Below are 14,771 nucleotides of genomic sequence, written 5' to 3'. Positions count from 1 at the left end.
AGGTGGACTAGATATTGTATCTGACTTGATATTTGTGCTTAAAAAATTAATAGCCAATGTTGACTGACTAATCTGAGTAACTTCAGAATCCAAGAGGAAAAACATACTTTATGATGATGGTAAAGACAAGTTGTTTTGTTATGTTGTAAATGGTAGTAAGATCTGTGACAGTGCTTTGTACATAATCATAAAGTCAGTCTTGACAGTAATCCTGATGTGCACATATTATTTCTCTCACTTATAAAACTGATGTTCAGAAAGACTATCTGTCCAATCACAAAGCTGTATTTTATGCAGCCAAAGTAAAACTCATGAATATCTTGATATTCTAGATCTAACACACTTTCCATTTTACCAAGAACTCCTTTTCCTTAAAAGGATCCTCACTCAATGGGGCTATTTATGAGACAAATTAGCATGTGTTTTATTTATAATAATTTAAATAATTATAGAAATTTAAACCATGAATATAATAACAAATATAAATACCTAAAAACTAAGAAGATTTGTCATTTTATAGTTGTGAAATATCAACAAGATTTGAGTAGATAGAAGGAAACTATTATATCTATTTAATATTTTTAGTCCCCTCCCTCTATTTAACCTAAACACATATTATACCAATCTTGATTATGCAGTATTACCTTGTAAACAAAAATAAGGTCAACAAAGATACTTCTGTTAAACTCCAAGATCATAGGCTTTTCAAATGCATGTTTTTGACTTAAATATATTTCTTACTTTAAAATATAATTTATTTGGTTCATATTAAGTGAAAGTACACATTTAATATCACTGTCTAGGTTGTTCAGTTAAGGGAATACCAATATCAGCAATGATAACAAATACAAGACCTTCTAAAAAAGAACGTGTATCATTCCGTGACAATCCTGTACAACTCAGTGGTGGATGGGGAAGTGGCAAAAAGAAGGCGAAAATTTCCAACTAACCCTTAAGGCTTCAGCACTCAGAACATGTGGCACACTGCTTTCATGAAGTCTGATATCTAGTCATGTTACCAATTGGATACAAGGTTTTAGAGTACAATTTTACAATTTTGTCTTCTAATGGAGTTATCTTATTTCTCATTTGTAAAATGGAGTTTTACAGTTCTTCCTGTGTTCCTGTGAAATGGCCTCCAGAAAATTCTTGAGATACTGTAATGGAACTTGCATATCCAGTTTCTTCAATTTAAATATTTATGAAACATGTATTCAAGATAGCTTTTGTTATCAATAATAAATGTTAATGCTATACACATATATGAGAATGTAACTGTCTTATTGACACTGTTTATGTAGTATTAATGAATGATTAATGTATTAATAAACTTTATTCTCCTAGATTATTGTAATTATTTCAAAGATTCATATATGGAGTAATTGAAAATAAACAATGATAATGGCCTTTATTTTTAAAATTTTAAATAATCTTTAATAGATTAGAGAGTAATGATAAAATATATATTCAGTTTAAATTAAAATAGAATTTTAAGTAATTATCAATTGGATAATTGGATATTTTATCTGTAATGCCAGATGTTTATTACCCTTATTTATAGAGGTAGATGCTAATTCTGGTTCATTAACATTATTCTATTAATTCAAAAAACACTCTATCATCATTTTAGTTTTTCTTTAAGGTACCTTGAAATTGTCATTTAAAAGTATCTTTTCAAAATTCAAACATATTTTTTAACATTAACCTATTTTCTAAAATGAGATCCATTTTATTAAAGTCTTACTATTGTGTGATTAATGTTCTACCATAGCTTAGTAAACTCAGTGTACAAAATAGTGTCCTTACACTTAGTTCTCATAGATCTATTACTCTCCTGAGTCTGGAACTTTTTTCATAAAGCTAAATTCATAGTTTTTCAATTACTTTCCATAGCTATGTTGCTCAACAATAGCATCCAGTGAACTTAAGTGGTTTTTTGTTTGCTTTTCCTGTATTTTATTAAAATATTTCACCTAAAGGTGACTAAAGAGATATAGAGTATGTATTAATTTGTATCCCCCATCTATTTTTGGATTCCTATTGCGTTGCAAATCTGTAAATCTTTTTAGCTTGATTGAGATAGAAACATTAATGGAATTTGAACTGTCAATCAATAAAGAAAATGTAGATCATATGTGATGTCCTGGAATTTCCACTCCATGTGTAGTTGTTTTATGAACATGCTGTTACATCATCCTTTTAATAACAACACCCACAAAGCAACATAATGTAATGATGGAAAATGTATTATCTGAGCTTGTTGTGTACCTTGCAGGAGGAAAGCCACATTAAAGCTGATATTGATGGTGTCTTATGGATTATATACTGAAATCAAATGAGGTGGAAAAGCTGGTATGAGAACAGAAATTCTTACAATTGAACTGTTTCAGTCCCAAAATAACTTTAATCTATAGTTTCCTTATTCTGTAACCTGTGTAATTGTTTCATAATATTAACTTTGAGGATGATGATTGGTGCTGATGTTCCTAAATTTGTAGGTGATGATTGATATATATGACAATAAAATGTTTCCTAATTATGGTGTGAAATTGGAAGTTTTTTTTTTTATTGCATTTTAGGTTTTGGGGTACATGTGAAGAACATGCAAGATTGTTGCATAGGTACACACATGGCAGTGTGGTTTGCTGCCTTCCTGGAAGTTTTTTTATAGTGTTTTGTTTATTGTGTTCAGCCTTGACATTATTATCTTTAAAAAAATCCTTCAATGCTCAAACGTATCATTGTGTAGCACTACTTTGTGTTCATGGAAATAGAAAAGTTAAACTGAAATTTTAAAAATTGGATAAAACATGACAGAAATCAAACTAAGAGATATTATTTCTCCTGTTTTCTTAAGACAATGTTTTGACTAATAAGTGTTTTTAAGATTTAGGAAAGTAAAAATATAGGCCTGTCTCTTTAATTAGTTGGCACTGAATTTTGGACGGACAGTGATGGACCTAGGCAATGCCATTATTCAAATGTGTGACCTACAATGACTTTTTGTCCTCTCCTGTGCTCTATATCCTACCCCCAACCTCTTCCAAATTCAATTCTCACCTTTCTGTAAGTACCCCATTCCAGTAATGTAACATTCATGACCACTGACTTCTAGCTAGCTAGTAAGAACAGCAAAATGAATAGCTAATCACAAAAAGCTTGGTAGAAATGCTAGGTAGGGGTATTTGGAGATTTCAGAATATTTTGATGAGAATCAATTGCATTGGTTTCTGGAGGTAGCTCCTTTCCCCAAGCCCAATTCACAAACAATATATTTGTGTACATAGTACATAAAAGAGATCATATTAAGTGTTTTGGGAAGCACATTGCTAGATACGGCTCATAATTTCTTTCTTTTTTTTTTCTTTTTTTTTTTTTTTAATAGTCCTGCTCTGTTGCCCAGGCTGGAGTGCAATGGTGCAATCTCAGCTCACTGCAACCTCCGCCTCTTGAGTTCAAACGATTTTTGTGCTTCATCCTCCCTAGTAGCTGGGATTACAGGCACCCATCGCCACGCCCAGCTAATTTTTTGAATTTTTAGTAGAGGCGAGGTTTCATCATGTTGAACAGGCTGCTCTCAAACTCCTGGCCTCAAGTGATCCACCAGCCTGGGACTCCCAAAGTGCTGGAATTACAGGCGCGAGCCACTCTGCCAGCCTGGCTTATAATTTCTTATTGTGTTCATAAATTAGTTGAAGGGACAGCACTACCATTAAAAAAAAAAAAAAGAAAAAAATGAGAATAATGTTTTTTAGAAAGGCAAAGCATTGTTTAGGCGCTGCTGTACTTTAGATGCAAAAGAGAATACACCAACATTCTTGGACATTAGGTTGAGTTTTTCTTTCTTGGGGAAAACAAGGGAGAGCACATTTTAACTAGAAAGAGTATGTTGGAAGGCAGAGTAGGTATTAAAAGTTTTCTGAAATTTGAATTGCACATGAACAATAAATAGCAGTCTTTTAAGAGATTTATGTGTACTTTTACATCCTTGTAACATTAAGTTTTAGCTCTTATATTTCCTGTTAAGCTATTAAATTAGTCATTTCCATGAAATTTCTCTTTATTAGTAATTTGCTCAAATTTTTTTCTCATTATTCTCTAATTTGGGTTATATTGATACAAAGTTTAGATTAATAACATTAAACAGTTATGATATGTTTTGATTATAGTTTAGTATGCTATAATAAAAGTAGCCTTAATCAGTTTCATAGGAAAGAGAAACATGGTGATGTCATTAAGGTGGTATTTATTATTATTTATCATGTACTTAATTATTCATTATCTGGATTTATGACTTTTATGACTGCATTGAGAGGAAAGTCAGTTATAATAAATATATTTTAATTTAAGGGAAGAAGACCCCTAAGGAGTCTATAGAATTGCAGTTGCCAAATCTAATTTCTGACTAATCACTAATATGAGATGTAATTCTATTGTTCATTTCAGGAAACAATGAAATCTATTATCTTCCATGAATTTTTGCTTACCTAGATGGTGTTGTTTTTGCTCTGATGATTGTGAAATTCAGAGAAAGGTTCTTTCTGAGCAGCAGAAGAACCATAATCTATATCTATGCTGTGCAACAGATTAGCCACCAGGCAATTATGATTATGGTGTACTTAAAAAATGGCTAATCTCAGCTGAGGTAAAGTGTAAGTATAAAATTCATAATCAGATTTCAGATATTTCATATAAAAATATAGAGTTGCCCAATAAGATTATATTAGTTAAAATAATAGTATCTTATTTCTTTTTATTTTTTTCAATGTAAGTATTAAAAAATTTAAATTATATATATGTGGTTAACATATTTCTGTTGGACAACACTAACCTTGAAGTTGTCATGTAAAATAATGTAGAAAGGTGTTTTATACAGGAAATAATTGGTAAGATATTAGGAGAGAAAAAGACCACACAAAACAGGGCACACAAATCCTAGTTTATAAAACAAGAAAACTTAGATTCTGCTAAACATAGTGAATCTTACAAAATAAAAAGCGGAAATAATCCTCCATTGTGCTTCTAGATTTTAAGGTGGGATAATTGAATTTAACTCTTCATTTCCTGTACTTATTTGTTTTTAATCAAAGACCGTCTTACAAAGTCAGGATACAGTCTTTTATGTTATTAAAATGTCTGTTGTAAGAAATAGGATTAGCACCTGACTTGTAATCTATTATATATCAGATTTTACAAAGATATAGCTATTAATTTTTCAAGTAGCACAATTTGTACTGTGATATGGATTCTTGTAATGAGAGCCATATTATATTTGGCATCCTGTTGGATCATAAATCCAGTTTTAATCTAAAAGACACAAAATATGAGAGCCGACAGCAGTTGCATAAGTGAATATATTTGAAAGATAAAAATAAACACAGTGCATTTATAACTTCCAAGAAACATATGATTATGCTTTATATGGCACTTCCTGACAACCACTCACCCTTCCTTTTCAAATATGCAGTTCATCTACATTACTAGGAACCAGAATTTTACCCAAACCAAAAGTTAACGTGAAACACTTTATGTGACTTCTCTATAACTTATATCCCTTGCAGCACTTCAAGGCAAGGAAGCAAATAAGTTTTGAGAACCTCCTCCAGTGGATCTGGAATAACACCTGTAGGAAAGGATCATGAGGCTTCATTAGAATTCAGTAAGGATGAATACATTAAGGCAGCACAGAAGAGTCACACAACTGGCAATGTCTGCTATAGCAGTGGGAGGTTAGAGTGAGTGAGGGCTTATGTGCCAGTCATCTTTGCTGTAAGGCAGTAACAAGCCAAGGTGCCACGGAAAGATTCTTTGACACTTTTGAGAAAAATGAACCAATTCAATTAATAATACAACAGGAAAAATTTGCCTTACTTTTCATGGTTTATATTTGCCAATACTGACGAACATAATCTGCACATAGCATTCCCACATCTTAGGAGGTGTTGTTATAATCACATTTATATTGCATGAACAGAGGTGAGAAACTACTTCAAGTCCATAATTTCCTTATGGAGGCCTGAATGCAGCCACCAGTGATAACCAGACAAGTAAATATAAAACTATTTTTTAAAATAAATATGTCGGAAAGTAATTTTCTCCTGCAAAGTCTTTAATAGAAACTTTTAAACTTTTTTTTTATGATCCCCATAGGATTGATCTAGAACAGCATTGTACAATATAAATATGATGTGAGGCACATATGTAATTTTACATTTGTAACAGTCACATTAGAAATGTAAAAATAAATTGGTAAAATTAATTTAATACCATATTTTATTTAATCTAACATATCCAACCTATGCCTTTTATTTAATAGAATTATGAGGACATTGTCTTGTGGGAGAAAATTTAACTATATGGGACCCTAAAATTATATGTCATAAAGAAAACAAAAATGCATAAAAATAAGGTAATATTGATTAACATCTATAAGTACGTAGCTGTTAATAAATGGTAAGACATATTACAAATCAAATGATAAATGTCAAATTGATACATTAAACTTTTATATGGATATGAGGCTTCTCCCAAAATTATTGGATTCAAGAGTTCTCTACCAAAGTTAATGTATCAGTAGAAAATTACAAGGAGACCTACCTGGTAAGGGTGAATCTCTTTCTTATCTTTCTCCACATCATTCAGATCTGATCAAACCATGGATTTTCTGTTAACTTCAAAATGAAACCAATGTTTAGAAAAACTCAGTGTGATACATAGACAAAGTAAGAAATCAGCACAACAATTTTGTTCTGCTAAGTACATCTTTTGGTGAGAGGCATATGGAGGAAAGTGAAAAGAACACTTTTTTCTTCTGTAATCTGCTTGTGCTGTGTTCTAATCCTTGCTCTGATGGGCATCTTGAACAACTGACAAACGCTCTGATTATTTCCTTACCATTAAATTCAGATTAATGTATAACTCATAGGGTTAAGTGACAAAGTACAATGAGAAGCTTACAGCTGAGTATCTTGGTTTTAATAAACATTCAGCAAATATCAACTTGACACAATAAACCTTTCCAAAACAATATTCCAAAATTAAACCAAAATTTCTCTGAGCTGATTAAAATTGGATTAATTCGACATATAGTATTTAGGAAATATTTCCATGAAATGATGGGATGATGGGAAATTTCTAAAAAAAAAAAAAAAAAAACTTTGAGAACTGATTCCTCTAGATTTGTCTTGAAATGAAAGTAGAATTCGATGCTTTAAATACATCAATCTTGAGCCTCTTCCATTGTAAGTGTGTAGAATCTTTGGAAATGTAAAAGGTGTACATTTCTAATAGCATGTTAACTTATTTTTTCACATGGGCAAATACAAGATGCATTTCTAGAAAATAGGTGGAAATGTCAACACCAGAACTCTTTAAGCAATGCTCTATATTCCAAAATACACCCATAAAATATTTCCACTACCAGGGGCCCAAAATGGATGCCAGATAATTAATTAGACTGACTCATTTGCTCTGTTAAATGTTAGTAAAAATAATTCAATACTGTATTTTATTTAATGTATTCAACATGCACCTTTTATTAAATAGAATTATGAGGCATTGTCTTACAGGAGAAAATTTTAGCTGTATTATCCCATAAAATTGTATGTTCTAAAGAAAACAAAAATACATTAAAAAGGTAATTTTAGATTATTAACATCTATAAATATGTAGCTACTTTTTCATCCCTTTTCCTTTAAAGGGATATATAGGCTAATTGTCTTTCTAGGGAGACAAAGAGAAGGATATTCACCACTTTGTTTTATTTCACTCTTCATCTTAATTCAGTGTTGAAACTGTGCAATTATATTTTCTATTGAGAAAAAACCTTTTTTTGTTTTATTATCTTCACAAACTATTTTTAATGTGCTAACCTAGACCCAATAAACAACACTGTAAGTACCTTATAGTTCAGTATCCTAAGGGAGATTTTAAAAAAATGTTTTGGAGGTAGGAAGGATTGGTTCCAAATAAAAAATGGACAGGGAGCAGGTGTTTCCATATTCTGTTTAAGTGATCTTAAAGGATAAATTAAGGAAAGCATTTTAAGTGAAGAATACAGCCTAAATAAATACCTGGAGACAGATAACAATAATGTTTTCAGGGAATGGAGAGTAGAACAAAGCAAGGACTGGATTATTGGACAGAACTGAGAGAGATTGGTGAGAGAGACTGGAAATTAGTGGGAAATGAGAGTGGGAAAGTCAGGTGTTGATACTCTGATAACTGTCCAACCTGTAGGCCTTAGATTATTTGTATATTCTTTAGGTGGAAAACTGCTATGTGATGGTTTTCAAAATAAGAAGGCAATAGTATTATCAGATAATGTTATTACCAATAATTACTGGTGTATTTTGAAATAAAATTAGACATTATTAGGGGAAATAGTAATTTAATTCAAATATGAAGAAATAACAATCAAGTTACCTACAGTGAAGTCTCTACTTAATGGGTACAACAATGTATTAGTATTGTTAAGTGTAAGAAAACTTGATCTACAGAGCTATTGGTGTTTCATTCTGCTGAAAGTTGACTTTTACATATGCTGATGCATCTTAAATCTGAGTTGGAGCTGCTTTCAGGAATAGACATTGGTAAAACCATTTGTAAATACTTTCCTCACAAACATATTGATATAGACAGTGATTTCCTAAACAAGCTAATCTACTCAATGAGGCCTTCTGGAGCTCTATTATGAGTCCTCTAAGTCTAGTATTGCCTGGAAAAAGCTAGAATTTCTAACATTATTTATCTGGAATACGTTAAAATCAAAGATTTGGAATGCCTTTCTATCTTAGACAGCTTGGGCTCCTGTTACAGAGTACCATAGACTTGGTGGTTTAAATAGTAAATATTTATTTTTCACAGTTCTGGAGGCTGGAATTCTGAGATCAGGGTGTCAGTTTTCCTGGGTTCTTGATTAGGGCCTTCCTCCTGGTTAAAGAAAGCATTTTCTTGGTATATCTTCACATATCTGAGAGAAAGATCTTGTATCTCTTCATCCCCTTTTAAAGGGATTAATCCCATCATGAGGAGCCCACCCTCATGACCTAGTTAATGTTATTACCACCTAAAGGCCCCATCTCTAAATACCATCACATGGAGGATTAGAGTTTCAACATAATGAATTTTGGGGGAACATGTCCACTCATTGCGGCATCTTAGAGACCATATAGTTTAATTGATAAGAGTTGTATTTCTAATAAATTGTAAAAATACATAGCTTTACAATTAGAATATTTTAACAGGAGAAGCTGAGACTTTAAAAGGTAACTGTACTTGTTTTAGGTTATACAGATTGCTAATGGCAGAGTTAGGAGTAGGACCCCCATCTCCCGAGTCACAAAAAATCATGAAAAATTTATGTTAGAGGCAATACCTATGTTTATAGCCTAACTGAATAGTAGTTTGGGGTAAACATATTTACCTTAATGCAGTAAACACACCTCAGGACCTCCTAACTTCGTAGAGATTTATTTCCTGTATGTGATCCATTTTCTTCCTTTCCATCTTCTACAAATTATAATTATATAATTCATATTCTTAATGTAAATAGTTGAATCTGTTTCTGCTTTTTGAGTCACTTTCATTGCACAGCACAAGTTGTTAATTATTTTTTCTAGGTCCATATTCCTTAATAAATGATTTCACATTCTGAATTTTAAAATATATTACAGCAACAAACACATAGTGTTTATTTTACAACCAGGCACTGTTCTAAATGCTTTAGATACATTAACTTCCTTTATATTTATTCCTACCCTTGGAGATAAATAGCCTTCATTAGATAGAAGATAATGCTGAATCAGAATCTGAGCATCCCACAGCCAGAAAGTGGTAGAGCTGGACATAACCCCAGTGAGTCTGAATCGAGTCTCTATATTATCACGTTTTTGGTGTTATAGATGAAATAGATATGCATCTATTTAGATGAGATATACACATTATGATACAAGTGTATAGCCAGTTAGCCAGACTTGCTTATCTGCATAATAAAAACATAGGCTAGAATATATACAATAGTTATTTGACAGAAGACACTTGTGTTCTACGTTTAGTCTTTAATTTCAGCTTAAGGTAAAATATATGAAATTATTTTCTTTTCCTTAGAGAAAATCTTAATTTAGAAAATAGTAGTACTATAACATATTTTTGAACAAACTTCAGATATGTAAACAATTGTGAGCATTATAGACATCATTTGGAAGCTTTGATTTGAAAGAGACTTGCATGATGGGGTTAATTCTGTAACACATCTTGTTCAGTGCAACTGAACCTTCAACTTTCAGAATGAGCCACTTTAGTTACAGGAAACTTTCATTGTTAGAAAATCTTTTACTTAAAAAATAATTGAACTCAAGTCAATCCACTTAGTTCCACCACTGGGACAAACCCGAATAAATTTAATCACTCTTTCTTAATGTCTTAGCTAAAATTCACCAACTCTCATAACCATTCTTTACTATGATATGGTTTAAAAATCCTTTTTGACTCAGCCACTGTATACACACACACACAAAAGCTTCATATTATTATTCTTTCTCTATAAAAATAGTTTCCAGAGCACTTCTTAACTTTCTAGATTTATTCATAGTTCAGCGTGTATTGAAAATCTGATCTCCCTTGATGTGTGACTGCTTCATTTCTGTTATTGAAGCTAATTTTTTTTCTTAGCTTCCTTAGCAACTAAGTCATGCTGTAGACTCAAAAGCGAGTCTGGTTTTGAGAACAAAAGTACAAATGTACTCAAAAGTATCCTCTTGCTGTAGACTCAAATCTTGAACCACTATAAGCTTTTTTCTCGTCTCTATATTTTTTAACTTTAATTTGCAATTTTGAGTTTGTGTTCATTAATTTAGTTCTATCATTCTACCTTTGCCCAAAATATCTGCATCCCAATTGTTGTGGTATTCTAAAGATTCAGCTGGCCATCCTAGAAATGCATAATTTGTAAAACATAGTAAGTATAAAATATCTATATTTAAGTTTTTGGTAAAAATATGGAATACAAATACACCTTTAATGGATGCTACCTGAAGAAATTTTTTTAAAAGTGATTTACAGGGTTCCATGGTGTTTACCTCTAGAACTAATAAGTTACATAATGTACTATAGAGACATTCTTATATCCTGTATGGTTTGCCTCAACTATGATCCAGTAGAGAGGCCCAAAGAAGCTAATATGCCTTAAATGAAACAGTACATATAGATTTACTTAATTTCATTAAAAATTTACTTTAGTAAAGTTTATTTAATTCATTTTGCCAAGATTTATATTTCTTTTTAAATTTTAAGCCAAATATTCAAAGTTTTATTAACATAAGAAAGAATACAAGATTAAAGGTCATTTCTACTCAAAACAGAGTAATCAATTATTTAGATTTTGCTTAATTGAATTGAACTGAATTGAATTCATTTATTGAGAAAAAAATTGCTAATGAGGCAAAAAAGTGGCTGTATATCTCAACCCAAAAGTAGCATATAGGAATCAAATGCAATGTAAAATAAAAAATTTCAATAACATTAATCAGAAATAAATTTTATTGGAATTATCTGGTCTCCCCGTAATTAACTGCATTAAAGATATTTCCTTAAAACAAGTTCTTTTTAAAATTAAAGTCTTTTTTTAAATAGTTTATAGTAATTTTAATATTGCAAAAAAGTGTTTGAAACCTTACAAAGAAATGGAAATAAATATATTATTTAAAGCCTTTTTTTCTTTTTGTAACTTAAAATATTTAGTAGAATGGCAGTAAACATTTTAATTGCTTACATTTGAACTGTATTAATTAATTGTTCGTGAAGCTTTGTGAACTGAGAGAGCAAGTGTGAAGGTGAGAAAGTGTTTAATTGTTTTAGGATTTTTATAAGGAGGGTCCATTTGGGGGCATCTGATGTTGAGAACTGAAAGATGATGTAACTCCATGAGGTGTCTGAGGCTTTTCAACAGACGTCTTCGGATGCCCTGGGCGCCACCCTGCTAGAGGTAATGCGTCAGCTTTGTTTCATAAAAAGGACGTAAAAAAATCCAGTAAAGGTTAAGAAATTTTTACTGTGGGACAAGATCTTAAGAAGAGACATTACCGTGGCCTGGCATTGAACATACTGACAGTTAGGCTGAAACCCGGCATTCCTTAGCGATGGAGTGGATCAATACTTGTTGAGGACAGGTAGTTAAGAGTGGGGTATGAGCTACTTTCATGCGTTTTCTCCCCCACCCCCGTCCGTCCCACCACGTCTGTGTGCGTGCGTGTGTGTGTGTGTGTGTGTGTGTGTGTGTGCAGATGTGCTCTTTCTACTGTCAGAGAGCGACTATCTCTTGACTTAACTCCTCGGAATCTGCTGCATTTTGCGATATGGATTAATTCTGATTGCCAACACGTGAAACAGAAAGGGCACTGTCCTTACCAAGGGACGGCTAGATGATCTATTTGCCAACATCAATATTTGGATGGAAAGCTTAAAATACGTTGTTTTTCCAAGAGTTAAACTTTAAAGGGGGGAAAGCACCACTGATGAAATATTAGCAGCAAATCGGTTAACCACTAACTCATTTCCATATTCGTCGTTGAGGCTCTTTTAAATTTGCATGAGAAGCGAAACTTCATTCTCTTTGCTCAGAATAGACTCCTCTTCCTATAGGCGCCTAACCACAGAGTGGTTCCGATTGTAAGGGACTTCGCCCACTGCGTGGAAGTGGAGACCCGGCCCTCATTCCAGACATGCCGCACTGCAGTCGCTCAGGGTTCCGCCAGGCGGAGAGCCAGGAGGGTGGTCCTTCACCGAGGTGCGCACCAAGTGGCGGTCCATCCAAGCAATGGGGCGCACCAATTTGCCTCCAAAAATTTGCAGCGCACACAAGCTGCCCACAGGTCTTGATCAGAAAGGACTAGCGAGATGTTGATCTACAGCCGTAGCCGGGCGAGGGCTCAGGCTTTGGGAAGTGGTTCAGCACAAGCAGGGACAGCGCGTGCAGCCCTCAGTCCAGCACCCCCAAGAGCGGCGTCCCACAAGCTCGGCTTTCCTTCTGGGAGCCACAGAGAGCTTTCTGCTGCGAAACTAGGATGTTAAAACTCATCAAAATTCACATCAGGAATCTTTGTTGCTCGGGATCGGCAAGATAAGTTGGGAGGAAAAAAGCAGTGCCTATAATCCTCACCTCTCTGTAAAGTTATTTGATGATTTTCAAAATAAAGAGCTGGCGCTCTCTCTTCCCTCTTTCTTTCTCTGCAATAACCCTTGCTATGATAAATGTGTTTGTTTTTTTTTTCCCTTTCTGTTGAATTTATAAAACTCCATGGGAAAGAGGATACGCTAGATTTCAAGACATTTTCATGTCCACAGTGAGATTCATTCTAGGCTCACCACCTTGGCGTCCAAACCCTGGCCTCTTGCGCCGAGATAAAGCGTAACAGTGGGCATGGAAGGGGCACAGTAGGTGGGGGAACTCAGGAGAAGCCAATCTACTTCTCTGTTGGACTCGCTTTGATTTTGTATATTGGCTATAGTCTGCTGGGTTTGATTAATGACCACGGACTTCACACTTACCTTGTATAATTCCAGTGCAAAGGAGAAACATCCGTAGTTTTCTCTGTTATCTATACTGAGATTTTTCTTTAAGGAAGTCTTTCCCTGAAATGGGAAAGCTCAAGGTGTGACTACGCACGCACATCTTTTGAAAATAAGCAGCCCTGTCTTTCAGACATATCTAGTAACTCAGCATAAAAAATTGCATTTGAATGTATCAAATAGAATTTTAACAATTCACTTATCAAGTAAAATAGTGAAAAAACGTGTTATAGACATGATTAATAATTTGCTAGTGAAATTCCAGTCTATGAATTGAATACAGTTTAGCTTACTTACATGCGTCATAGAGGAAGTCTAATTTTAATGGTCTTTATTATATTCAGAACTTCCTGGGACAATGACGACAGCCATAGAAAGAAATAAAGGTGACTAGATTATTGCAGATGAATTATTTTTAAAGTTAGGAATAAAATACATTTTTATAGTAAAAGCAAACAATATCTATAGTAACGTATACACATATGCTAGATAAATCAAGATAATTACACCAAGGGCAAAGAGTCATACTGTATTTTTACATTTAAATTGGGTCCTTTAGGAGAACGGAAGTTTATTTCTCTCTCTTTTAAGAAAAAGGCAACTTTGTGAAAAACTATTATTGAAACACGTTGATACTCAGAAACAAGCATCACTTTTTGGAAAAAAAAAAAAAACAAGTTTCTGAAACACCAAAACATTTAATATTATTATTACAATCAGTGTAAAAACTTAATTCATTATACTGGACAAGTTTGCAGTAGCATAGTTTAAAGATTTACAAGATCGATTAACATCTGTGTAATTGCTTTTTAAAGGCAGAAACTTCAAAACTGTCACAAATTTACACTTTGGTCTGTAGGTGTGTTTTCTGGAATAGATGATGGTGGATTGGGCATATATTTTAAATAAAATCCTAAATATATCATTGTGCGTGAATATATTTTTATTTTGATGAAAACCTCTTTAGCTGCTTTGGTGCAGAATAAATTTCAGTATCTGTTATGTCTGCAGATCTGCGGGAAGGCAGAAGATGAAGCCAGGGCGGGAAAACAGCAGCAGAGCACACACAAACACGAGGCCACCTGGCATCTTGCCATGCTACATGACATTCAATTATTTCAGAAACTTTTCATGAAAGTTTCTCTTCACGAGCTCCTCCCCTCTTCAGACCATTGCTTTTCTACATTTGGCATAGTTCGCCCGAT

The 14,771-nt window shown here is 33.2% G+C and overlaps 1 protein-coding gene across 4 annotated transcripts in view; it reads left to right on the top strand.

The window, feature by feature from the left end:
• LRRIQ1 (leucine rich repeats and IQ motif containing 1) overlaps positions 1-1,424 on the top strand; it is a 211,797-nt gene extending 210,373 nt beyond the window's left edge. For all 4 annotated transcript variants that reach the window (XM_074402468.1, XM_074402469.1, XM_074402466.1 and 1 more), the window contains one exon: positions 804-1,424. In XM_074402468.1, coding sequence (XP_074258569.1) covers positions 804-949 — 146 coding nt within the window. In that variant the 3' untranslated portion in view covers positions 950-1,424. The remainder of the gene's footprint in view (positions 1-803) is intronic.
• The last annotated feature ends 13,347 nt before the right edge of the window (positions 1,425-14,771 follow it).

The sequence above is a fragment of the Saimiri boliviensis genome, chromosome 7 (assembly GCF_048565385.1).
Source record: "Saimiri boliviensis isolate mSaiBol1 chromosome 7, mSaiBol1.pri, whole genome shotgun sequence".
NCBI lineage: Eukaryota > Metazoa > Chordata > Mammalia > Primates > Cebidae > Saimiri > Saimiri boliviensis.
Note: the sequence above shows the minus strand (reverse complement) of the source record. Positions and strands in the feature narration are given on the sequence as shown.